A 26,210-nucleotide genomic window follows, 5' to 3' on the forward strand; every position below is an offset into this window, starting at 1 on the left:
GTCTTTTGTCTCTGCTGAACATAGGGTGCTACGTATCTAAACACTCTCGCAACTATCACGATGTCCGCTATCAGGTTACAACTGAATGTCTTAAACTCTGAGAAATTCTTGTTTTTGATTTGTTGCTCCGATCTGATCGTATGCAGAGCCCTGCGACTAAAGGGATAACTTCTTTGCCCACTGGTAGCTCAGGGATGAAACAAAATTGAGCCGGAACCTGTCGGCATGAGGTAGAATTGTCGCAATCCATGTCCTCGCATGCTCTCGGGATTTGAGAAAGTCCCGTTGTGCCCAAGATGAACTGTCTCTGCATATATATAAAGCTCTTGACGTACAAGCTCGTACCGTGATACACTGATAATACATCTACACATCTAGTGTCGTCGACTCTTTAAACCCTTCACTCATTTACAACTCGCTTCTCAGTCACTATGAAGCCACTTTCACCTCTCGTTCTTCTTTCCCTTCTTCACGAAGCACTTGCTGGGGGCAATGACATGGCCTCAGGCTGTGTCTCGACCAGGGTGCTCCCAACTGTCACTACTGGTTGCTCTGAGAACCTCCCAGGTGCGACAAAACAACCTGGTCACTCTGCTCCTTATGGCTCTGGGTCATATAGCCCCGCTGATCCTGAGCCCGAGGATTCCCACCACACCGGCACCAAGTCTCTCGATGCCAAACCCAACCAGCCAACCTCTTCCGACTCTGGCCATGGCTCGGGTTACATACCTACTATCGACGGTCAGCCGGGCTCAAACACTACTGGCCCTGTGCCTGGATCTACCGAGGCTCCCCAATTTGTTTCTGGATCCTCTGACATGGTTGCCAGAATCAGGGCAGAATTGGTTGTGGTCAGCCTTTTGGCCTCCTTTATGCCGATCTTGATGGGACTCATTTAGAATAAATAACTATGCTCTCTTTCAAATCCAAGTCAAGGTCTTCTTAGAGAGGTCCTTATCGCTTTAATCATCAGTCTATGTAGACAGAATTTATTTATCCAAGTCTTTACAATGCTACTAAGCTTGCCAATTCAGGTTAATTCTTAAAGGCTGGAATCCATATGCTACAATAAGTCCTGTACAGTCATGCCCCTATAGAGTTATAAAGTAATCAAATGCCGATACAGGGGCAACGCTAGGTAGTTGAGCGATTTGTGAATGCCGTACCGGTAATACCGATTCTAAAATCACGCTAATGTATGACGTATGGTCTGAGCGCAATGCTAAGTTAGTTACTTTAAGCCCTAGGTGCGGGGTTGGAATTTTTCAGCTATCTGTTGGTTAAAACATACGAGCAGTCGGCCATAACGGTTTTAGACTTTTGTTGCTGGCCCTAAGTCTGTTGATAAGCAACACGAGATAACACTCTGGGTTAGCGAAGTTCCTTGTGATCAGCCACCAGTCTGAACTGCAAATAACACATCTGGCTTGCAACTTGGAGACTATACCAGCCCTTCTGGGATAGCGTTCCGATCACAGGCTCAGAAACGATCATCGTGATATAAAGCTTCGGCGTGGCCTCGGGTGCAAATCGTGCCATAAGAGTCTGGATCACTGCGCTAGACCTAAGCCCCAGACTAGAGGAGGATGCTAGCTCTTATGATCTACTGAGAGCAGTGATGCATGTCTTGAACCTACTTGCACCCTGGGGATACGTAGATCAGGGCATCCCTGGCCCGTGTTGATCATTTTGCACAATTGATGTAAGTAACCCAGGCCTGAACTAAGCCCATGCAGGCAGTTACAGTAATAGGCCCATACTGGGCTAATTTAGAGTTTCATGTCCAAAAACTCTGATAATACACCAAAACTCACCATTTGTCAAAGAAAACAAAAAGGTCTCAGGTACTACGTGGTATTCGCACCTCTGCCCAGCCCTGAGAGACGCGCTACGTAACATGACCAGAAAACCCTGCACTAGTTTGGTATAGTTTGATTGATTGATGATACCAGTGCTAGTTTAGTATAGTTGGTCCGGCTGTTCGGATATGGAATGAGGGTTAACGGTCGGACTCCCTGCCCCACCGACAGGTACTTTTTTCAGCTGTACCTGAATTTGGTCTGTTTATCTTATGCAACGGGTGTCAGTCCCTGCGGCCCGGCACTGTTACACTGCATGATGATATAAGACAGGGGATTCCTTCGATTTCAACATCGGGCCCACAACTCTTCAATTCACTGAATAGACAATTCAACTCTTTTCCACTCTATCCATGATGGAGGCACAGTACGATTCCTTCCTTGATCATCCGGCTCAAGAGCTGATGGACATGGATGGATCTTGTGCTGCAAGCCCTACTGGGCTGGTCTTTACCAATTGGGAAACTCTCGACCTGTGAGATAATTCTTTTCGGAGATAAAATACATGAAACTAATGCTATACCAGTTACCATATGGTCCACCACAGTCCCACGGATGATTACCCTCAGGCACCTCTTCGCGATGATGATATCGCATGCGATCCATATTTCACTACCCAGCTTCCACGACACTTTGAAATGGGGGTTACTTTGTACCCCACGAACAAGACCTTTCAGGAGACCTATATGAATCCCAGTGCAAACTATATGCTGCACGACTCGCATGATTCATTCATCTCCTGCCCCATTCCCCATTACTCTGTCCCCGAAGGTTCGGTATGGGACCTGATGACTCCCTCTGATGGCGAAACCGTCTGGGATCTATCAGCTATGGATCCTGACATTCGCAACATCTCGGAGAGAGTTCAGTCAGAACTTTTCAGCCTCTGGGAGCCACCCGCCTCAGTTGCGCAGCAACGCTCATCTGAGAGCAGTGAGAGTAAGTGCACTGCAATCTTTAGATTAGATATGTACTGACTGGTGTAGATGAGCAAGACCCCCCTGCGGTGAGCTTTGCGCCATCCCTTATGGACGCTTTCCGTTACCCCTGTAGTTATCCAGGATGCACCAAGACCTTTAAGCGCAAGGAGCACGCCAAACGTCACTATACTACGTAAGTCCTAATCAGCAGTCAAAAGTTAAGACTTGCTAACCATAGTATAGAAAGCATGGGAATACTAACAGAAATCCCCTGAGATGCGAATACTGCGGCAAGGACACCTTTACTCGCACAGACAATCTGAATGCGCATCGAAGACTGCATGCCAGACGAGCCCCCAAGGCTTGCAGCGGGGTTTATTTTGTTCCCCAGGCGCTAGAGGATCTCAGGAAAAACAAGAAAGGACGCTCGTTTAACGGGGATAAGATCGACATCACCGTGGAAGTAGCGTCTTGCACTATGTAAGTAGTACCTCGGTAGTTGGGTTACAGGGATTAGCAAATGATTTTCACGTGGCGCGGTTAATTTGAACTTGCAAAAGTCACAGCGGGTTATATCACATATAGAGTATAAGCTCTTGTATCTCTGGTTACAAGTCTGATTAATACATTGGTTCCCTGATATTTTCTTATTGGCTCTGTTGTACATTAACTCTGAATACTTAAGCCTGTAACAGCTTGGATTCATTGGCACAGAAACCTGCACCAGTTTCTTACTGCTTAGATTGCTGCTTGGGTCTCATGTAGCCTTTCTAAGAGTTTGGCAACGGATTGAATTACTATTGTAGTTATAACAATTAACAGATCTGGGCTGTCTGAAAGTTCATTAAGCATTACCTCGTCTGGTAGGTAAAGGCCTTGAGCGTAATGTCTTTACTCTCTTATCTCTCTGTTTAAATAGCATTGTCTAAAAGCTATGAGCCTGGGAGGCACAGTTGGACTTCTGGTTTCTGTAGGGCTCAAGCCCCACTTCATGTAGTCAGACGCGATCATCATCAGATAGGCTTGTAAAGCTTATCTTAGGTAGTTTTATTAGGTAGCTGGTCTACTGCCTGGATTGACTTTGATAAAAGTGTTCTTTTAAGTTGATCGTCCCTGCAGCTAATGGCTCATATCACGTGCCTCACACACGAGTTCTTGGACCTATTATAACTATTTCCGCGACCATAGTTGCCATTGTGATCCACTATAATTTAGAGTTCGGGCGTACTTAGTCAGACACTCTAGTACATATTTCACCCTATTAGAACTAGTCTGACAAGCTAAGGTCAAGCTCTCAGTCACAAGCCTCGGGATAAGGGAAAACAACAGAACGGCTTACACTAAAAATCGCTGATCTCCCACCAAAGCCCGTTGGCTGTATTTCCTCACCCTCTAGACAAGCTAGTAGCCAGATTTTCAGAGGCTATTCCTATTCTACAAGACTACGGAACCCTTTCCACAAGAGGATTAGAAGGCTGCTCTTGATTGGTAGGTAAGGTGCCGCAAACCGCCACTATCCATTCTCCCGGAGTCATCGGCTTATAAACTTTCGATAATAAAAGTTTACCACCTCCATGATTGTTCTCTTCTCAGCATCATGCGATCAGTAGGAAAGAGACTTAACCAGCAGATCTCACAAGAGGGAGCTACGTTAAACAAGCTTCAAACAAAACATCCACATTAGTCTGAGCGGTGTTCAGGCTGAGATTGCTGATACGTGCGCCCGTAAATGCTGGCGATCTCGCCGCTACTAGCGCCTGGTGTCTTTGAGGTAGGCTTGGCGTGGAAAACTTTAGTGGAGGGTTGTTTGGGACAATCGTGGTCGGCTTTACCATCGTTCCAAGTGTAATACGCCAAGACGCCGACTTCTCCATCAACTATATCGCCAGCAGACAGCAGAAGCGTCCACACGCCGATGACATCAGACTTTCGAGCGACTGTGTCGACAAAAGTTCCTCTACAGATTTATCTGCCAATGTTCGCCACAGCGATGTTGTAGATGTGAGAATAGTCGCCGAACATCTCAGGGACGCAGCTAACTCCAGGGCCGCCATTAGCGCCTGCATCGGCATGGCAGTTTTTATGCCTTGTAATCGCGCTACTCTGGAATAAAGAGAAGACCGCATGAACCTGTCTCTGTCCATCTTTCAGTATTCTCTTCAATTACGTAAGAATTCTTCCTTTAAAATAAATTTATTATCTTACTTATATAAGATCTATTATGTAAAGCGATACCCTAAAACAGAATAAGTACCTACTATATTATATACATCCCATGAAGTCATTTCTGGTGAATATTTTATAATATCAATAACTGCTTGCGCCTTCTTTACACCATTATCGGCCATACACATCAATGTCTGAAGAACCCAAGCGCGCATTGCAGGATCTTGTGTGAATCTTGCAGCTGCGTATAATGCTGTCAACGAACCAGAGCACTCAAGTATCTGCATCGGCGTGAGAGGAAATGTATTTTGAGGCCTGGCTGTCGGCAGGATGATATGAGGAACACTGGCGCATATTTCCCTGGTCACCTGTGTGATCTCCTCGGCAATTTCTGTGCTGGGTTGAAACTTGTGCAGGCCGGCGCATACCGCAAGACGCAGGATACGGTGTGCGTTGAAATGCTGAGGCGCATCGTGCCGGGGATAGATGTCGTAGTAGCCGTTAAAGACAAAGCCGTCACTTGTATATCTCCGGTGTGGCTGCCAAGAAAGGGGTATCTTGCTTTGAGCAGAAGAAATCTCAACACGGAAGTCTTGCAAGCGCTCTAAACACTCCTTTGAGTCTACCTTACCGGCTTTCACGGCGGCATCAAAGTTGTTAAGACGAAGGTAGAGTCTGAGCAAGGCCCATGAGGAGCCCAGCACATGGCTACCCAGACGATGATAAAGTTCTACCAATGCTTCCGGTATGGGAATCCCTGCAGCACCGCAGCTATATGTAAGGGCAAAAACAGTTCGACCAGCAAGCTGCTGCATCGTCGGGTTCGAAAGTTCGTCTCTAGGTCGAGACTGAATGATCGAGAACGCTCCTTGGATATGGCTTAGCCGAAGGCTTGGGTACCCTGACAGTTGTTGAGATTGGTTGGACATTTTCTCATAAAGGTCCAGCAAGAGTACAGATTGAAGGGTTTCGTTGCTGAGTGACTGGTTGGCCACAACATTATTCGCTTGCAGCGAGCTTCCTACCACCAATCCAAGCCGATGTATTGCTTTCAGGTATTGCTTGTTTGCAAGAGGTACCAAATCTTGACGATTCAATTGGAACGCCATGAAAGCCAGACCCACAGCATTAACACAGATTTGCAGGTGTCCGTTGGGGCCAGAATCCGCCAGGAGGGATTGCAAGGGGGCGTCGAAGCCACGTGAGTAGGTACCAACGTAAAGTGATAGGAATGCTTGCCGAGACGACGTATCAGAACTCCATTGAGGTGCAGCTGGTAGCCGAGTGGCTCGTTCGCGTGCTGCTGCCTTTTGCGCCGTCTTCCTAGTCTCGTCACGAAAGACCAACTCATCTGGACTACGGTACCCGTGACAGGTCAGTTTGGCTCTACGGCATTGGCCACAGCCCGCAGGGACCAAGTCACACTGCGTAACGTTTATTAGTATTGTGTCGTCAGATACTGATATTCTTTCCACTCAAGCCAGGGAGGTTATTTACCCGAGTCTTCCTGTTCCTGCAGGGAGCGCAATCCCTTGAGGGACGACCATGGAACACCATAATGCGGAGCTCATGTGGAATCTAATTAACTGGCTGTCAATATGCAATGCCCTTCTGTTCTTGTCTGCTTAACTGCCAGTGGTTGAGGGGTTCGCGAGGTGCAGCATTTGTCTGGGGCGGGGGCTCTTCTTTTTGTACTACGGAACGCTAACCTGTCTTGCGTAGCTCATCCCGCACATACAGCGTAACTCATGTCACGCTATAACGAAAATTGAGTTTCATCCCAGTTTTCAACAGGCTAAACTAAGAGCCCTAAAACAGTATCTAAATCTTAGCCCATGTAGATCTCTGGGGAGGGTGTTTATTTTTCATTACACTCCTACCTCCTGCATTCGCTCACTCTGCTATGAGCATGGTCGTGTAGATCACTGAAGAGTATTCAACGCCAGAGACTGAAGTTCCCCCATCAATCATCATGTGCATTTCGATTCGTAGCGCCTCGATGCTTGCATTCGTTATCCCCATTTGCCGACCTTGCCGCCACTGGATAATATCCTCTTATCCAGCTTGACACCGTTACTGGATGAAAACCCAACTAGTGGCCACTACGTTAGGCTCTATCAGCGTTACGATAACAGCCCCACGATGGATGTTGGCCTTACGAAGAGACACTGAGACAGAATGCTACCCCTTTCTCGACATAGACCCTCTTTTCTATGAACCTATCTATGCTCTCAGAATTACAATAAATATAGCGATCAAGTTTATCTAAAGAACTAAGATGCCTCAAAAGCTAAAGTGGTAGAACGGGAGGTTAAATCTAAGCCTGCAGCTCGTGTAGAACCTTTGGCTTTACAGGATGAGCATCTGACTCCACCAAGACACTATCTGGACCTGCATCTGCTTCTGCCATTGAACGGGAGGGTTCTTGACCATGTTTCGAAGGAGATTCATCTTCTTCATCTGTACCCGTCGAATGCCTTTCCTGTCGCGTCCGTCTCTTTCGGCGAATGAACCACCATCCCAAACCCAATACCACAGCAAGACCAGCAACTCCTCCGACTACTCCACCGGCTGTAGCTGCCACAGGCGTCTCTTTGGAAGCAGAGGGATGCGACGTGGAGGAAGGGGGAGGTTTTATTGAAATACGCTCTGTATTCGTGTCACAACAATCGTCGCGTGTGTAATTCGAGTGGTTACAACAGAATTTATCTGACCCGCATTGGTTGACTTGCACCAATAGCTCGTTGGGCTCTATTCGCCTGGTCAGTATCGATCGGCAAAATGAGGCATTGACTAACTCCGATCACAGACGAATTGGCATTTACTCATATCATCGCTCGAGCAAGCACCCTGGTAGCGGAAGTGTCCCGTCCATTCGCACAAGCCATTTTCCAAGCATCGATCACCTGGAAGACAGCAGGTTGAGAAAGGCGTGTTACTGGAGCCACATGGCTTGTACTTGTAATCCGCCCACTCCCCGTCTTCATTATCACACCTCAGGGCTAATGACAAGCTGGATAGAGATAGCAATAAGAGCAAGGTATTCAGGTTCATCGTAAGGGATCGCTGAGAGAACTTATGTAATAACGCACTGGAGTGTGCCCAAGAGCGTCCAACAACATGGAGGGAAGACGGAGAATGAAAGCATAAGGGGGAGAATAGATTTAATTATCTAGGGGGCCTGGCCAGGTCCTTAAACCTCAAGGCCAGGAATGACATCAATATGGTCTTAGATTCAAGGTCGAGAATAACAAACCACAATGCCAAGTGACGTCAATCGTACTTCTTGGCATTTGATCTGTACGTTGCATCCAATCTGTGATTCGCCGGCTGAATTAAGCAAAGGTTCCTTGCCAGGGTGAGTTGTATGAATTAAGTAATCGCCGCATCAATTCCGCCCCCAAATAATATTCTGTCTTGTTTTCTCGGCGGGCGCGTCTCCGAGTGATGCTGATTGGCTTTCATGACTGTTGGGGAGATAGCTGCATGCCTTGGCCTATCAGTCTGGCCTTTGGAAGAATAAATTACTTAAGGCAAGACGAACCTGGGGGCTATCGGTATAGCAGACGATGCAACCTCAGTCTGCCAGATCCTCTGACAACTGTTCCTTTTCAATATGCCATCTACGTTGCCAGTGTCAGCTGAGAAAACAGACTATGCATCAGTAGCTTGATGGGTTCTTGGCCCTGTGTGGAGTTGCCTAAGAAAAAGAGTACATATGCAAGCTCATGACTCATTTCACAATGCAGCTAATAGATTAGATCATGCAAGACACAAGGCTGAAGCGGAGCATACGATATACCAGGGAATTAAGACGAGACACTTTAATTATGGCTCGACCCACAGTGATGACTACCTGTATTTGTAAATTCCTACGAAATTTCTCAGAAAGCAAATCCCATTTGCTAATGTAACCAGAGAGGGGGCGCAGGCTGTAGTCCGGCTGAAGAAGCATAAAGTAAACCTCAGAAGTTGAATCATCTTAAACCCAGTGGCAGTATTCGGACCATATTTGGCACGCCTCCTGGAAGCAGTCATTGACATGATGCCCCAATTGTAATGTGATAAATGAACCAAAGCTGGTATTCAGTTGGCTTTCCAAGCCATCTTACCTGGACGCGAATGGGTATCGTTTTTGAAGAATACTCCTTACGTCAGGGCATTTCCAGGGGGCCTAAACAGCCATAAATGCCAGATCCATATGCAGCTTAACTAGACCAGTTGACCAGACAATGTCAATCCACGCTATGGAGCGAAGCTTATCGATAAGGCGGTTCTATCTAAGGTCCTGTTCCCTGCCAGAAACGTGACAGGGCCTGAAAGATGAAATTATACTCTAAAAGTCTCGACGCCCCACCCTATAGTAACTTAATCTATTTAATAGAGATAACTTCACTTATATATAATTATTTAAATTAAATATAATAAGTATAAAAAGTATTTTATTTTAAAGGTTTAATTTCTTATATTAATATTGTATATACTATTCTTAAGTATAAATATAGGTATTCAGTTATAACAGAATAAGTAGGAGGTGTTAAGCAGACTGCTTAATAAGAAAGACACGGGACACCTGTCAGGCTTTTAGTAGAGGCAAAGAGATAGGACTAAATTCAGCGAATGTTGATCCCCCAGTCTACAAGGTGATGTTTCTGTAGTCCTTATGCCGGAGCTTGAAGTTTCAGAGCTCATTAACGAGTCTTTATATATACCTGCTATAGATTTTATAAATTTCACGGTTGTTTGTCCCTTATTGTCTGGGCGGGCGCATCTCTAAGTAATGCCAATTGGCTTCATCATGACTGTTGATTCTTCTCTGAGTCTTGCGGTCTTTTATATCCTCTGGTCGAGCGATGTTGAGAAACATTAACTCTACCGGTGGAGGATGATTGCTGACTCGGGAGGTCGACATTGTAGGTTTGGGATGGAGTTGAAGAGGTGAGATGCATGCGTAATTGTTGGCGAGGACCTTGCTTTAAATGAGCCGCTGTATTCACGGTGATCCGTGAGTACAGCCCCTGTTGTAGGATTCTGGCTGTCAGCACTAAAGCTGAAAGCAGATCCTGGTCTGCCCGCAAAGAGCGTTTGGAGGTACGATTAACAACATTCGTGTTTTACAGCTACAGTAATCACTTTCAGTATCCAGATGGCATAGTATATAGCAGCATAAAGGCGTTGTGGGTGTTGACTGAAGATGCATTGTGACTCGCACCATCTCAGTTGGTCACTCCACCACTAACAGGGATGTACTGTGCCGTGATCAATCTCGCTTTCTCAGAAACCAGCAAAAGCACTGCGTCTGCGATATCCCCCGCAGTACCAGCCCTATCAGCAGCCCGTGTCATCTCGATAGATGGCCGTTGAAAATCATTGGCTATGGCTGGAGGAATTGCATCAGTCAAGGCAGGGCCAGGGGCAACTGCGTTGACTGTGATACTCTTGCTGCGTCCCCACTGATCTTTGTGTTAGACAAAGCACATTGATATCAGAGTAAAGGCTTACCTCCTTAGCCTATGACCAAGTGAGACTGTCGAGCGCAGCTTTGGAAGCACCGTATACTGGGATGAAATTGTCACCAAGCTTGGATGCTATTGAACTGACGTTCACTATACGGCCGCCGGGTGTAATGACAGGTACAACGGCTTGGCCAACAAAGATTGGACCCTTGACGTTGACATCGAGTACTTCCGTCAATTGTGTAGGCGTTACTGCCGTTGTCTCGCCAAAGATAGGTACTCCTGCATTATCGACTTCAGATGACGATTTAGCGTTTTGTTATGAGTCCCAGTGGTTATACGTACTACGAATATGGATATGGTCGGAGTTGAATGCTCTCAACGTCTTGTCAATCAGGTATTGAGCACCCTCGGGAGTTTCGATAGAGGTTTGAACAACTGCTGCTATTCCTCTATGTGCCAGTATACTTTGGGCAATGACGTGGGCTCTCTCAGTCACAGAATCGCTTACATAGTGGATTGCTGTAGCTATAGCAACTCCAATTCTGTTTTCTCGGCCCGAGCCAGTAACTATTGCTAGCTTTACTTTGAGAGAGAGACTATCGATCGCTATGTTGAATGCAGGATGATTTATATAACGCAGAGTAGTTGTTAGAAACCCAGTTATTATCGACAACGCTTCTATTTATATCTAAATAGATATATTTTTAATGCCTAGTATTTCTCAATATCTATAAATACTATATAAGCTAATTTATTACCTGTTGCTGATCTACGTTAGAGGTATTAAGACCTGTTCTCTATTAAGGCTTAGTATTTCTTACCTATTTATAAAACCAGTAAATACTTATAAAGTCTGAATTCATAGAGCTAAGGATCGGAATATCTCCTTGTTCTAAAAGTGATATATAACTAACTAGACCTAGAAAGGAAAATAGTATCCTTGTTAATGTAGATAATCTATTCCTTACTAAAAATAACCTACTGGATAGGATACTCTGTTACTGTTACTCCTTATAATACCCTATTGACCAACCTCGCTATATTATATATAAATCAAGAGAGAAGCTAAGTAGATTACTGGAGTTAATGACTTTTATATAAAGAAAATATATTAAGAATAAGCTGTATGAGATTTACTAATTAAAGTGAATTTCCTAAGGATAAGGGGTCTTGTTAGCTGTCTGCTGACGGACCTTGTGTCTATGGTCTTTAGTTTATTAGATGTTTTCTACTGATGCCCTGGGTTGTTTCGCAGCTGGCTAACTTTTAATACAATCTATTCAAAAGCTCGTAAGTATTCTTAACCATGATCTTGGCGCAGCCCCTCAGCTCGATTATTAAGCTCTCTTCCTGCTATTCGACAAACACTACCTATGACTGCGTATGACGTCACTACTTCAGTAAACTTACCCCTTTATAGCAAAAACCCCGCCCCGCTCCATACATTAAGAAGCTCTTGGTATTGCTGGAGCGAAGCATTATTTACTGATTACATACACAGAGAGAGCAAATCCCCATCTATCCCCCTACTATCTTGATCTCTTTACTGTTACTAAGTTGTTTCACTTCCATAGAATTGCACCATACTTACCTAGTCCATTCTCCTCAACCGTGTTACGCACTCTCACATGTCCTGCCCCTCTCCCCTCCGATCTCTCGACAACAACAGAGAGCCTTCGAGTATCACTGGATTTCGTAGACTTGTACCAGCTCCAGTTTCGACTTGTGAGAACACCGGTTCTGGCTCTGGGCACGGGTTACCTCTACCATCCTATCTCCCTCCTCGAGCCAACCCGACAAAGATCGCCTGCGAGTCATGTCGGAAACGAAAGGCTAAAGTACATATAAAATCTCACATTTTCTCCTTTCTAGAGAGCTGAGAAGTTCGAACCTGCTAACTAGCCATTTATTCTCACCCAGTGCAGTGGCCAACGTCCAAAATGCAATAGTTGCATCAACAGGAATATCCAATGCAATTACCAGGCTACGAGATGGGACCTGAAGCGGAAGTATGATGAGGTACAAGAAAGGTCCAGTCTTTATGAGCAACTCTACTTTCTTCTGACGAGTCTACCGGATCGAGAAGCCCATGGTGTCTTCCGCAGGCTTCGCGAGGGCGCCGATGTTGCCACAACCATGCGCCAGGTGCAAGACGGCGACCTTCCACTGCAGCCAGCATGGGCACCAGAGACACGACTTCATTATGAGTTCCCATGTTCCACTTCCATGCCTGCTGCTCTACTATCACCAGACAATCCGTATCTCGGCTCCACAATATTCGAAGTCACGTCTCACGTTCTGCCGCTATCACCAGAGCAAACAGAGGCTTGGGTAAACGGGTTTGAGACCATAAACATGACGCCCTGTAAGATAGCAGGACTAATGGACCCCTACATACCGGATATCCAAGTTTCCAAGTGGACATCAGTTGAAGCAGACGATGAGTTGCTGCGCACACTCTTGCGATCATACTTTCTCCATGACTATGCGAATTATACTTGTTTTCAGAAAGACATCTTTCTCCAAGCCATGCGAGACAGTGATTCTCGATTTTGTTCTCCATTACTTGTCAATGCTGTCCTGGCTGAAGCTTGCGTAGGTCACAAGAACCCAATAACGTATAGATCTGCTAACACTTTCTTAGCATAGTTGTCGTAAAGCCACCCACCTTACCTGGAGATCAGAGACTCTGGGCTATGCGTTTCTCACAGAGGCAAAACGGCTCTTGGAACAAGAGACCAGTAAGTGTAAACTCACTACTCTACATGCTGCAATGGTATTGCACACCATCTATACCATGAACGGGATGGATCAGGTCGGCATATCTTATCTGCTTCAGGCAGTTCAAATAGCACAGGACCTGAAGCTCTTTGCACCGGAGCAAACGGAAGGGAGAACGAGGACTGCCCGTGTATTTACTGCTTGGGCCCTGTATCGCTGGCAATCGTGGGTCTTGCTCTATGTTCTTGACAACCTAGGACAGGCTGATAAACAGACTACAGGTTGCAGGCCTTCCACAACTTGAAAGCCCCCCTCATCAGAGGACCTCCAGCGACGCCTATGCCAGACCCAGACGAGGAGCCTTTGTGGTATGGCGAACTGTGGTTAAAGTACCCGCCCAGTTTGACGCTGGTACCAATTCACTTTGCATACGTCTATCGAGCTCAAACGGAACTACGCGTTATTTCAAATGCCATTACCTGTATTAGGTTTACAGGGCAAAAGGATGCCCGTACCTTGCCGGCAAGCGAGGTTCAACGTTTACAAAAGGTACTTGATGAATGGTACATTCGGCTACCAGAACAAATCAAGTCGCACAGGGCAGTGCTACCGTCCCAGCTCATAATGCAGTAAGTCTCAGAACAGTAACAAGACTGCATTACGCGGGCCTCGATGTTGACATATAGGCAGCATGGAGTACTGCGTTCTGCTCTTTAAAGTCGCCGAAATGGCGCAAGAGATAGAGCCACCACGCACACCAACAGGTGAAGCAGTTAACAATAACGCTCAACCTTCCAAAACGGTTCAATACGCGTTACGATGCCTCGAAACTGTACTCCGTCTCTACCACCTACGCCACAGCTTCGAGCACGGTGACACATATCTAACCTATTTCCTCTCCATCCTAGCATATTCGACCATCGAGAACATGAATAGGAACTCAATATCCCCTGATGATGTGAAAGCTCTTGAAACTCTCCGTGCAACGCTTCTCCTTGCTGTCAAAGGCCTCTACGACCAAGGCCAGCACGTATACGTCTCGTCCGCCATATGCCGGCTGATGCGGGACCGCATGACGAATGCAGACATGACCGCGCTGAGGGGAAGCACGACGTGGAAGGACGACCAAGCGCTGGTCCCTTACTACGTTAGATCGACGTTTCCAGTGACGGTTGTGACGCTGGAAGAGGAGTGGAACTTGGGGGCGGTTGAGATTCTGGCCAAGAAGTATGACCAGTTGGCACTCGAGGCGAATGAGGGTGACAGCAGTACAGCCATCACACCGAATGAGAAGTCCGAAAAGGCTGGATGAAAGCTATACATTAATAGCCTTACCCTTCTAGTTAATAATCGCCAACGTGAGAGAGAAGTAGCAACAGGGAAAAAGACTGATATCAAAACCTACGTATAATCTCTGGCGTTTTAGCTATATAGGCTTCATTTCCATAACGCTCCTCCGATCTTGTCCCCGGGTCGCAATACTATTTTACTCCCTGGGGCTTGATTAGACCAAGATTTCTTCATCTCTATGGACAATAAGCACAGATATTACCCCAGGGAATGCATTACCTTTTACCGAACACTTGTCAATTTCTCACTAATTAATAAAAGGGATTATCCATTGCCGAATCCACCATGTCCGTTGCGCCTCAAAGGGATCCTCTGCCTCTAAAACGAGGTTGAGTGCCTCTTCATCCGCCTCAAAGTCGTCTACTTGTCCATGTGTTAAGGGGTCATAGCGTCGTTTCTCCTCAGCCAGCCACTTCTGTCGAAGCTCATAAGCCCGACTCAGGGCCTCCTCCCGAGCCCGGCCAAGATGTTCGTGTCCCCAGTTTGACATGAGATGCACGGCGGTGACTTTCGGTATCTCCCACCATAAGTCCACATCCGGCTTGTGTCTTGAAACCGCAGAGTTCCGGTTCTTAATAAGCTTATCTTGTAGAGAGTTCTGAACTATCTCGAAGTACTCATTTCTTTGTAGCGTCTTGTGATGCTTGAGAAGTTCTCCGTACGGCCCGATGCATGCGACTACCAAGGTATTTGAATAGCCCTCAGGCGGAAACATTTGCAGAGATGCATCAACCTCACTGACGGGTTGATATCTCCAAAGATATTCTGTGTCGTAGCTGTGTCGTTTCTGCCCCTTGGCGGTTGAGGTATTCCATGGGCGGATTTCGTCCATGTAGAAGTCTGTCCATTCTACCAGGAGTAGCTCCTTGAGATGCTGGAAGAGTCGTACTACAGATGAAAGATCAGAGAACTTGTAATTGCCCTCGGAAAAACTGGGATGTGAGAGATAAAGCGAGCCTGTAGAGTTGTCCAAGGCGATTCTTTTGACTTTTTGCATGTCGATGGGATGGAATTGGCCGATATCCCACGCACAGCCACTAAGTATTCGATGCTTCGTACCCCAATCGTCTCCTTGGGAGATGGATAGGACATCCGTCTCAAAATTGAACCATGTTCGAGGACCATGAGACCGTGTGCGAAAGGCAAGCTGATAGCCTCTCTTGATCAAGTGGTCTCGAGATTCATGGCACGTATGCAAGAGTGCAGGAATTGGAGCGTTGCTAAACATTTCGCCTTCCCTACAAAGTTCCCAAGCATAACCAGGGTTCTCACTTAGCCAGTCAAGACTGATTTGAGGTGCGAGCTTGGAAACGTTCCAGGGCTGATACGGGGACTTGGTGCTCGAAAAGCCATAGCGCTCAAGTGTTCGCTGCTTGGTCCGAGACGGAATCTGAGATCGCCAATTGAAGGAGAAGTGTGTCAGAGACTCATCCAGGCGAATGGCGTTTGGTGTTGTGCGTATACGCTCAGCAAATTCATCGTAATCTTGCTCAGTAAATCGTTGGACATCGACAAATCGGGGTGGCGTGGCTAAGCTGTAGATCTCTTGGCGGAGCTCCAAGGGGAGTGATGAGAAGTAATGGAACTCAGTGAGCGACATGACGCGACTTATCTCGGCTTGTATCTCTGGATTGCAATGGAGTTGGTGAGGTCTTACCGCCTCAGATGCCACCGCGTAAGCAGGCTGACATGCCCGCAGGAATAATATTAGTCCGTAGATCCCCATTGGCCAGAGTGAGTGGGACATAACAAGTGATCAGAGCATTTATGTTTCTGCCTACTTTTCTAGTATGGGAAGCTTCCCTCTGGAACTTTCTCCAATACTCCTGATTTCTTCTGCAAATTGTCTTGTTCGTGCAAATACGGCAAGAGAATATCCGCCCAGTGATGTTTGCCCTTGTACTTTGAAGCTGCCTCATCCCAGTTCTCAATCGCCTCAGCGAGACGCCCTGGTACATGGGGCTCTTGTGCGATTTTGGTGACTTGCTCAAAGTATGTGCGCACCGTGAAGAGAAGAGCTTTAGATCGAGGAAGTCGTCGGAGGGACTGTCTCTCAGAGCGGAAGTAGAGGTCGTTGATGGTAAGACCCTTGTCATTTGCCGTTTCCCAGGCTGGATTGTTAGACGAGTTCACTGAGAAGAGAGAGTGGTTGACTTACAAGCTACTTCGTTGCTGTCTTGATCACCCATGCGGTGGGACCAGTGGAGACCATCGTCGAGTTGAATGAAGAACTACAACATCAGCAATGCACTAAAAGACAGGGAACAGACTCACGTTGTTACGGATCACTGCTTTATCTGGCTGCATCGTCTTGAAAAAGCGGTTCATAGACTTTTGCAGCTTCGACTGGTAGTGAGGAACCTTGGCTTCAATGTGTAGAGTGTCTAGAGACATTCTGAACTTTTCGCTCAATCGCCAGAAACCAGGGAGACAAACAGCTCCAGCATCGAGGTGGTATTGACCATCTAAGATGTCAGCCGAGTGTGAGAAAGACTAAGGCAACTTACCGTCTTCTTCAACCATGATGATAAGATCGTCCTGGACGAGTTTGGTAGCTGTTGCCATCGCTTCCTTAGGCGTATCTGATGGTCAGCAAGGTCTTGTCTATGAGGGGCATGCATACTGGCTGGGTAGGTGAATTCCTCCTTGGTCAAAGTATTGCGAAGAATACCATTGCTGAGCTGAAAGATCTTGGGATACCGAACAGTCAAGTATGCAGTCAGCTCCTCCAGAACCTCAAAACAGGCATCCCGAGTGACAGCGTCGTCAAGATATTGAACATGCGCATCAATGTCTTTCTCGAGCTCAGAAACCTTTAGGTCATGATACCAGAGAAAGTTGGAGTCCATCTCAATCCAATTGTTCCAGTCCATCTTTCGAATGCCCATGGTGACGTGATTGGGTCCATGGCGACAGGGTCGGTATAGCTCAGGCTTCTTAGCATCCAGATCGAAGTCAATCAGTGGCTTTGGCGAAGGAGTCTTCCATTCGATGTCCGTTTTGACTATCTTGTTAGATAAACTCTCCAAGCATCGGAAGACATACCAGCAGTCTTTCCCTTGCGCATCCATTCATACACAGCAAAGAGACATAATCCCAGTGCCGCAAAGGCAACGAGAAGAATTTCTTGACGGAGACCCATTGATTCAGGTAGTAAAGACAAGATTGATTGATGAAACAAGGCCAGAACAACGTTGAACTTAAATAATCGTGGCGATGATACCGTGCCTAGAAACTTTCCAATTCCGGATTACTTCCCCGACCTGCCTTCAGCGTATCAGACCTGACGTGATGACAGTAAACTAAACCAACTATGGTAATTCACCACGACTCAGCTTCCCCGCCCGGATGATGCTCTCCGCTGGTCCCAAAGTGCGGGGATCTATTAGGGACAATAATTATTAACTATCTCATTACTACTTATGATGTTTTACCAGTCTTGGCTGTCCTGATAACACCCTCTTTGTGGAGTGCCTCGATGATGTTGAGAATTACAAAGTCACAGCCTTTTGCCGCCATTATGTTGACTCCTACGGGAACAAGCTCCTTTTGGAGTGTCGAATTGGAGAATTGCCCGAGGTCGAACATACCGAGTGAGACTGCGTAGTCTGGGAGTCCTGCGACAGAGGCTAGTCTTCCGGCATATACAGTCTGAGAGCCTGAGTTGTTGGAGTTTGCCTCTGCCTCTAAGGATTCCTCGCAAGCTTCTTCTGATCCAAGAGTGGAGTTGCAGTTGACAGTGGTGTTGAGCTGGGTGATGAGGGATTGCTGTTTAGAACTGGCTTGTAGAAGCTCCCGGATATACGGGTTGGAGCCACTGATCTGTTAGCGGTGAAACGAATCGACAGGGGTGACATACTCTTGGGAAACATCAGGCTTGTATGAAGGATAGCTGGCTGAGAGATAGACGTAGATAGCATTAGAGCAGCTCTTGTTATCAGCAGTCAAGAACTCGCTGGCGACCCAGTCCTCGACTCCTTTCTTGGACGCCAAGTCATCTTCATGAGTCAACTTAGTCATTGTCTCATTGGCGTTCATCCACCCTTCGCGAATCTCAGGCACCATATGAGGGAATGCACCATCGTGAAGACTCTTGTACTCTTCAACATACTCTTGACCAAACTCGTTCCACTGTTCATAGGTAGTCAAGTTCAAGTAGACACTGCCCACCATATTGGAGAGGTCCACATCGCTGAATGCCTTTGGTGTAGAGCTTTTCCAGGCTGAGTCAATCGAGAAGACACTGCCATCGGTAGACAGTAGACTTGTGAGACTGTTTAAGAACTCCCCTACCGCTGTCGCCGCCTTCGGGGAGTCTCTTTCAAGGTTGAGGAGAAACCTTTCACTACCGCTGTCAAGGAGGACTTCAGACGGCAACCCAGAATACTCTCTAATCGTGCCAGCGTAAAGAGATCGGGTGAACTTGGATAGAATGGCAGGGTCCCTAGCAATGATACCCGAGGTGTCCATGGCGGATGAAAGAGGAAGAGCTCCTGTCAGGTTGACAGCGTCCTGTGTAGGACGGTTCCCGTGAACAGCATTCTGGAGTGCAGGACCACGGATACTACCGCCTGTATCACTTCCCATGCTAGCATCAAGCCAGTCATACGAAGCGACAGCTGCAGCAGACCCACCGGAGCTATCGCCAGGCGAGTTATAACTGTCACCTCGAGGATTGAAGGGGAGAAGGTAGTCGATATGCTCGGTGACGTATCCGCCAGCAAAAGCAAACTCGGACATTTTGTTCTTTCCAACGACTACAGCGCCGGCATCGATGAGTTTCTGTACGCATACGGCAGTCTTGGTCTTGACATCGCTCATTTCATAGAGAGCTCTGTTTCCTCCACTTGTCTTGACTCCTTTGAGGTCGTATAGATCTTTGACACCGAGACGAAGACCGGCGAGAGGTTTATCTTTCGTGGGGGTGTAGTACAGACGCGATGGGACGGCTATCGTGAGACCTCCAGCGGAGAGGGCGCCGGCGCGAAGAGGATGGTGGGTTCCGGAGGGGTCTTGGTAGGTGGACTACTACTGTCAGCGATGTTGAGTGCATAAGCGGGGAGCTTACTTGGATGAAGGCTTGGTTTGTGTCGACATAGAGACGATATGCTTGGAAGACATTGCCCGTGTAGCGATGCACAAAGTATGGGCCAGCAGGGACCGACTTTTGGCCTGTGTATACCGCTGAAACGTTGTACTTGGAGGAGTTGAAGGCAACTTCTTTATCGGACTTGATGTACAAAGCTGCGGCCGTCAGATACGTCAAGTAGGCTCATCGCATAACATACCCTGGGTAAACTCCTTGGTCCATACATCATCCTTCTCATACTCCCCCAGCGCAGCGGCAACACGCTCAGCCTTTGCCGTCCCGTTCAACTTGACCACCGTCAACGGCGTAAACTCGTCAGCATCAACCTCAGCGTCCCACGAATCCAATGTCCACGCTGCAGTCGGAGGAACAAAGTACTCATGATCACCAAGCTGTATCTGCCTCGAAACAGAAGCGGCAGAAACACCCGCAAGGTAGAAAATACCCACCACCAGGGTAGAAAACGACATTGTAATAACTGCTGTCCATTAATCTCACCAGCGAGCGGGAAACTCGTTATATAAACGTGCTCGCCAAGACTGTACATCTTGGCTTACAGGCTTCCCATGTTGCCTCTGGCCAATCGCGAGTTAGCCCCCAAACTGTCGGGGCTCTCGGGGCAAGCTGACGATCTTGGGTGACGTGTAGCGTGGTCCTACCCCCACAAGCCGTGCCTTGAAACCAGTTGGCATTATCCCGTTTCGGCTATTCAAAATGCGTGCTTGTTGAGATCAGCCCTATAAGCCGGCGGCTGATGCTGGGGCTAAGTGCTGAATTGCCTGTATAAGAAGGCTACCGCTAGCTGATTGACCGCGATAATCAGCAAGCTCATCATCACATCTACTTGAATTGCCTATTTTACTCTAGGATTCATTGTAGATCCTCCTATTTCACGGACATTTACAATTGGCCGAATCTTAAAGCTTATCCACGTTAAAAGTCTCGGCAAAGTCTGACCCGAGTTTCGGATGAATTACAAACGTCGGGAGTTTCACTTGGCGGCAGATAAGAGTAAAAGGTTAAATTCTTTAAACTTGTTAAGTTAAGAGTTATTATTTCCCCGTTGGAGTTCGCGTTAGAGTTTAATAAGCGTGACATTCATGTTGATCGTTATATCTGGCCATTATTAAGCGCCTCTGTGATACCGACGTCTCGTTTGAACGCCTCGAGCCAATCTTTATTCTCTGCGATGGTCTGATTGAATGGGTCGTCACTAAATTGTTAGAGATTTAAACAGTTTCAGGTTAGTTGGGTGACGTACTCGTTGTAACTGATCCATCGCGCGTAATGCTGGATCTCTTCGTCTGACGGAACGCGACTCGCTGGATTATGGGGGGACATTATCGCAGATACCCAACGTCTCAATTCCTGTGTGAACCATCGCCAGTAATTATGATCATTTAGAAAAGCTGTACTTGTTTTTAGAACGAGTCCTCGAGCGGCGAGGAGATGAGGATCTGGGCGAAGTGGCGTGTTCCAAGCTTCGGGATTTTCTGTTGTCGTAGAATGTCGCTGTCGGAATGCGGCGAGCCAATAATCGTCATCTGCTGCTGTATGATTCAGATTTGAGTCTGAGCCGTGGACTATAACGCGCGCTTGTCGGCGGAGGTCGTCGTCGGGAGGTTCAATGCCAATGACGCGTTGCAAATCGAGATAAGCCCCGAGTTCCTGTTCCAGACGCGTATAGTCTTGGATCATCGCGTTCAAGTTCATTCCCTCCGATAATCCAATTAACTCAATTCCTGTGCGTTGTCGGAATGGGAGAAGCCAGTCGCCGGGTAAGTGAATGATCTTGATAAGCCAATTCGCGATAAAATCGGATGGTGTTGCTGACACTTCCTCTAGTCGACCAACAATTCTGCAGCATTCTTCTCGCAATTCATCATCCCTGATACTCAATCCCAAGAGCTGCTTTGCTTGCACAAACTCTTGCAGCTGCGTCTCAAAAGGACATCCTTCGAAAATATTGTTCTTTCCACTGATTTCTAGCGAAGAAAGTCGACTCTCGGCGTTCGATCGCATCGGTCCGAATTGAGCTTGCTGTGAGATTGCAACGTTCGAAAAGACCAAGTCTCGAAGCCATGATGGACAGACGAGGTCGACGTGAGACAGCGGTTCCGACGCAAAAAGAATTCTACACGCTTCGAGCTGCATTTCGTCCCCGGTCGGCATTCTCGCATGTTTGTAAAAGTGATTCTGCATGAAATACGCAAGCTCCAATTTGAGCAACTCATAAGCTGTTCGGGGCGTTTCAACGAGTGCACGGCTCCCTTCGAATGGAAAAGGACTATTTCGTTCAGTTTCGATAAAGTCTAGAGAGTCAGTACCACCACCAACACGTTGACGATAAACTCACAAGGGGGAATCGAGTTTTCAACAAGCTCGAGAATATGCGGTTCGAACCCCCAATCGCCCTTCCAGTCAGCCATAGTCTTGCCCGTCTTGAAATGATCCGCTAGATGATGCACACGATCGATCCACGTTTCCATCACAAGATTACAGAAACCGCATCGGGAGTGAATAGCAGGCGGAGGAGCTTTCCACTGGCGCATAGGCCACTCGGCGAATTTGGCATTATGGACCAGTTTCAGATGCTGATTGAGATGATCTTTCCGATTAAACGTCCGTTCCTGAACAGGTCGATTCTTGCAAGCTGAATAATTGTGCGTTTCGATATGTGCATCATCAGGATCGACGTGACCGCAGAAAACACATCGTACTTCGGGGCTATCGGCTTTTTGGCCACGGGGTCCTTCTGGACTGCAGACCCATCGCTCAAGCGGCAGATGCAGCGAATTCTCGTGTCGTGACCAATCGTGTTTTGCTCGGAATGTCTCGGTACAGAATGTGCATTGGAATGCTTTTCTCGGAGCTGCCAGTGATCGTCGTTCTTCTTTGTATGCACGTCTTCTGCGACGAGAACTTCCCCGACTAAAGAGCTCATTGAGGCCGAGTGATGAGCGACTTGTGTGTGAATTAACTGAGCTGATTGAGCTGGATCTCGATGTACCGACACTTCTAACTGATGGCGTTCGCGATAGTCTCGTATATGGACTCGAGGAACCTACAATGTCAGCTTCACTCACTCACGCCACACCAAACTCACCTGATTGCGGTCGCACAGATGCTACAGCTCTCGCAATCGCCGTAACAGCAGCAGGTTCATCTTCAGGCGGCGAATCAACCCATCGCTGCAGCGGATCCATATCAGACGTATTCCTCACAGCCGGCGTCCCAGGTCTAGGCGGTATATCCATAGCAGGCGTATCCCCATGTCTCGGCGACGAAGCACTCGACGGAATCTTTCCTCTACGTCTCGCATTGGCCAACCAGTTAGATATCTGCGTCTTTGTAAGCCCCGTCTCCTCCTGCAGCATGCGTCGCTCAGGTTCGCGCGGATATGGATGGTTCTGATGCGTCGCGAGCCAATTCTTCAGTATGCGCACCGACTCCCTCGTGAATCTCCCGCCGACCTTTGCAGGCGGCGCTGGTTGCGTGTAGCCATGCAGCGACAGGGGCGTGAAGGGAATTTGCGGCGCGGGATGGGTTGGAGCAGGATTGGGGATTGTGTTTGATAGGTCTGGTGGAGGGGCAGAGTCGGACATGTAGGGGGTTAAATCATCGCTGATGAAGCCGTCCAATAGATCGACGTCTGTGAAGAGATTGGGGTTGTTGAAATTCATGGCGAGTAGTGAGTGTAGGGGTCAATGCATGCACGTCACTGTAAAGGTGAAGAAGAGAGGTCTGATCCCTTCAGTAAAGGTTATCAAGTGGCGGCATTGTCTGGCGATTTCTGATTGGCTGATGAAAGGGAAACCTTGTCATCACGCCCTATTGATGGGGCGTCATGTGAGCGGGGAACTGGCTAGCATCTGAGGCTAATGAAATGATTCTGGATATGTCTATGGATGTCTATTTGCTTGGTGGAAAGTTTCGTGGAGCTGAGTCAACATGACGTGGATTGGTCTTTGGTTGATGTAGATGTCGTCAAATTGTTTGAGGACGTCAGGGTAGGGCCTCAGGTAGTCTCTGGCCTGCCAAAGGTATTTCTCTGCCTTGGACAGATTGCCGGTATTCTGAAGCATTCGGGTGATGTACTCCTCGTGTTTCTTTCGTTCTTCTTCGGTGAGGTTTTCCTAGAAATGTCAGTACGCCCTATACATGATCGGCAAACATACCTTGATGTCAAACATGAGATTCATGGTTGGTTCGATGACGACTGTTTTAAAGTCGATATCGGGATGTTCTTTTTGGAGATCTTTGGTTTGCGCTTCAAAGTCAGAGATTGACTGCTCGCGAGTCTTTTCGTACAATTTCTTTGAACTCATTTTGATAGTTTTTTCTGATGAATCTTTGATGTGTTGGAGTAAAACTGAGATTTCGTGACGATTGACGTGGACCCCTCCGACACGTCAACCCTGCAGGGGAGTGTCGATCACCCCAGAAATTGCATAACGTCATGAATTGCGCCGACGGAAGATGCCATGACTCGGGTAAAGAAGGAATTGAACATAAGGGTTATCGGGATAACAGACACGGATGCTGCTGTTAACAGGAGAAGCTTCCAAGCAAGAGAGTTCATGTTATGGCGTGACTATTTACTCAAAGCCCTCAATAACAAACCCTGTAGCTCTTGAAGACTCTGTCGACTCGTCTTTTGACTCGCCATGACATAGAAAACGTTACCCAAAACGCGACTATGAGCGTTCCACGTCCCAGTTCCCTCTCTCAAATGAGTCTGAAGCTTCTTGGCTGCCAAACTCTTGTACCCAACACCATCCTCATCCCTCAAACTAATCGCCAAAACACTTCCAAGGGCCCAGACACCCAAAACCTGCTGATTATGCGAGACATTGTTAACAAAATCTCTCGACCAAACAGACCAAGCCTGCGTATCCTCCTCCCAATCCCTCTCCGCCCATGCCCATTCTCCCCTCTTCTCCATATCCTGCATCTCTCTCACCGACTCAACAGCAACTTGGCATCCAACAGCATGCGCCGTATAAGAATGTCCATGCAGTAGAGCATCGCTCTTGTCATCACTAACAAACGCATCGAAAATACTCTCGGATGCCATGGTCGTGCAGAGCGGTACAAGACCTCCCGTAAGTAGTTTAGCGTTGACTGAGATGTCGGCGTCGGTGCCGAGGAATGACGCCGCCGTGAACCGACCAAGGCGGTATAGCCCGGTAAAAACTTCGTCGAAAATTACGGGGAGTCCAGACCATGAGAGTGGGTCGTTGGGGCTAGAGCCATTGCCGAAGAGGTGAGGGGATCGACGGACAACATCCACTAGGGCTCTTTGGAAGAGGGGATCACTGAATTGTTAGCACCGAATGAAGAGGGATTGAGAGGGAAAAGACTCACACAAAGATCATGCCTCCTGCGCCGAGAATTATCGGCTCCATCATGAGAGCGCCAAACTTGCGTCCAGAAGCTTGGAGTTTCGAGAGAACGCCCTCAATGTACCGTTCATACTTTCGGTACTGCTCGGTATTGAGCCGAGATTCGAGATCAAAAACCTCCGAGATCGATCTGAGATCCGAATTCTGTCCCAGTTCTTCCCTCAGACCCTCAGGAACCTGAACAACCCACTTCCCTTTGACGCACTGAATCGTAGGATAGTCAAACCAATACCCCTTACCTTCATACCACTCAATCTTCTCATTATAAACACACGGCTCCGCACAATCCATCGCGCCAATCGTATCCCCATGATAACTCCCCTTGAGTCCAAGGATATGAACATTCTCATTCGGTCCCCAGCCATACCTCAACCTCGCCGCCCTCAGCGCCATCTTGACAGCTACTTCACATCCCGTGCTCCCATTATCAGAGTAGAAAACACGTGAAAATCGCGGATTGTCTGCGCCCTTGAGGAGCATCTCCGCCAGCGCTAATGCAGGCTCGTGGATTGCCTCGGCAAACATTACATGGCCGTACCGCCCGGCTGCGTAGGCTGCTGCGAGGGTGAGGCGCGAATTGGCGTGGCCGAGACCTTGGGACCACCATGATGCTGAGCCGTCAAAAGCGGGTTGCAGGAGATTAGTACTGGAGGGGTTGAGGACTTGGAAATAGTCGCCGTGGGCTGAGTCGATGGCGGAGATTGTGTCGGCGGTGACGAGCTTTTGTTGGGTGAACGGGTACCAGATTGATTTGCTTGCTTTGGAAGTCATTGATTCGAGACGGGCGATGCGGTCTTTGCCTCGTTTGTCGAGAGCTCCGAGGACGTGGTCGACGTTGTGGGAGGCGTAGTACTCTTTCATCTGCTCAATGTCTTCTTGTTCATTATCGAGTCGAGTAGGTGGCTCGGGGACTGCATCGACAGAGATTCCGCCCAGCTTTCCAAAGTAGTCTCGAAGGTATTGGTAGTTTTCGTACTTCATATCTTGGAACAACAGAATCGACTCAATGTCATGGCCGCGCATTCGTAGAGACTCGTAAGCAGAAATGGTCTGTGAGATGCCGCCTAACTTTGAGTCACCGACGAGAATAACTGGCGCACGCAACGGAGCATAGAGATCAGCCTGGGGTGTCCCAGATGGGCCAGGCGAATGAACGCCGCCAGCAGTCTCTAGAAACAGCCATCCCGGTCCTTCAGATGCGTATCGCGACGTGGTCTCATAGATTTTAGTGAGAACATCTT

The 26,210-nt window shown here is 47.7% G+C and overlaps 7 protein-coding genes across 7 annotated transcripts; 3 read left to right on the plus strand and 4 right to left on the minus strand.

Moving 5' to 3' along the window:
- Positions 1-431: 431 nt before the first annotated feature.
- Positions 432-899, plus strand: FTJAE_5296 (uncharacterized protein; the record flags this gene model as incomplete). The annotated part of the gene is made up of 1 exon (XM_037351788.1): positions 432-899. One exon carries the CDS (start codon positions 432-434, stop codon positions 897-899), a length of 468 nt encoding a protein of 155 aa, XP_037207591.1.
- Positions 900-2,215: 1,316 nt separating this feature from the next.
- FTJAE_5297 (zinc finger odd-paired-like (opl)) lies at positions 2,216-3,263 on the plus strand (the record flags this gene model as incomplete). Its single annotated transcript, XM_037351789.1, has 4 exons — positions 2,216-2,334; positions 2,386-2,798; positions 2,846-2,972; positions 3,023-3,263. 4 exons carry the CDS (start codon positions 2,216-2,218, stop codon positions 3,261-3,263), a joined length of 900 nt encoding a protein of 299 aa, XP_037207592.1.
- A 1,196-nt stretch (positions 3,264-4,459) lies between these two features.
- On the minus strand, positions 4,460-6,695 carry FTJAE_5298 (uncharacterized protein; the record flags this gene model as incomplete). Its single annotated transcript, XM_037351790.1, has 3 exons — positions 4,460-4,716; positions 5,130-6,369; positions 6,684-6,695. 3 exons carry the CDS (start codon positions 6,693-6,695, stop codon positions 4,460-4,462), a joined length of 1,509 nt encoding a protein of 502 aa, XP_037207593.1.
- Positions 6,696-11,710: 5,015 nt separating this feature from the next.
- FTJAE_5299 (C6 transcription factor) lies at positions 11,711-14,437 on the plus strand (the record flags this gene model as incomplete). The annotated part of the gene is made up of 6 exons (XM_037351791.1): positions 11,711-11,785; positions 12,000-12,242; positions 12,388-12,999; positions 13,049-13,350; positions 13,407-13,754; positions 13,816-14,437. 6 exons carry the CDS (start codon positions 11,711-11,713, stop codon positions 14,435-14,437), a joined length of 2,202 nt encoding a protein of 733 aa, XP_037207594.1.
- Positions 14,438-14,722: 285 nt separating this feature from the next.
- Positions 14,723-16,075, minus strand: FTJAE_5300 (uncharacterized protein; the record flags this gene model as incomplete). The annotated part of the gene is made up of 1 exon (XM_037351794.1): positions 14,723-16,075. One exon carries the CDS (start codon positions 16,073-16,075, stop codon positions 14,723-14,725), a length of 1,353 nt encoding a protein of 450 aa, XP_037207595.1.
- A 185-nt stretch (positions 16,076-16,260) lies between these two features.
- On the minus strand, positions 16,261-20,034 carry FTJAE_5301 (glutamyl-tRNA(Gln) amidotransferase subunit A; the record flags this gene model as incomplete). The annotated part of the gene is made up of 10 exons (XM_037351795.1): positions 16,261-16,586; positions 16,634-16,706; positions 16,750-16,940; positions 16,983-17,057; positions 17,099-17,479; positions 17,521-17,703; positions 17,910-18,292; positions 18,335-19,500; positions 19,544-19,719; positions 19,764-20,034. 10 exons carry the CDS (start codon positions 20,032-20,034, stop codon positions 16,261-16,263), a joined length of 3,225 nt encoding a protein of 1,074 aa, XP_037207596.1.
- A 640-nt stretch (positions 20,035-20,674) lies between these two features.
- Positions 20,675-23,247, minus strand: FTJAE_5302 (monocarboxylate transporter 4; the record flags this gene model as incomplete). The annotated part of the gene is made up of 4 exons (XM_037351796.1): positions 20,675-20,777; positions 20,826-21,876; positions 21,921-22,528; positions 22,655-23,247. The coding sequence occupies 4 exons, from the start codon at positions 23,245-23,247 to the stop codon at positions 20,675-20,677; spliced, it is 2,355 nt and encodes a 784-aa protein (XP_037207597.1).
- Positions 23,248-26,210: the final 2,963 nt, after the last annotated feature.

This window comes from Fusarium tjaetaba (assembly GCF_013396195.1).
Source record: "Fusarium tjaetaba strain NRRL 66243 chromosome Unknown NRRL66243_c0000102, whole genome shotgun sequence".
Classification (NCBI taxonomy): Eukaryota; Fungi; Ascomycota; class Sordariomycetes; order Hypocreales; family Nectriaceae; genus Fusarium; species Fusarium tjaetaba.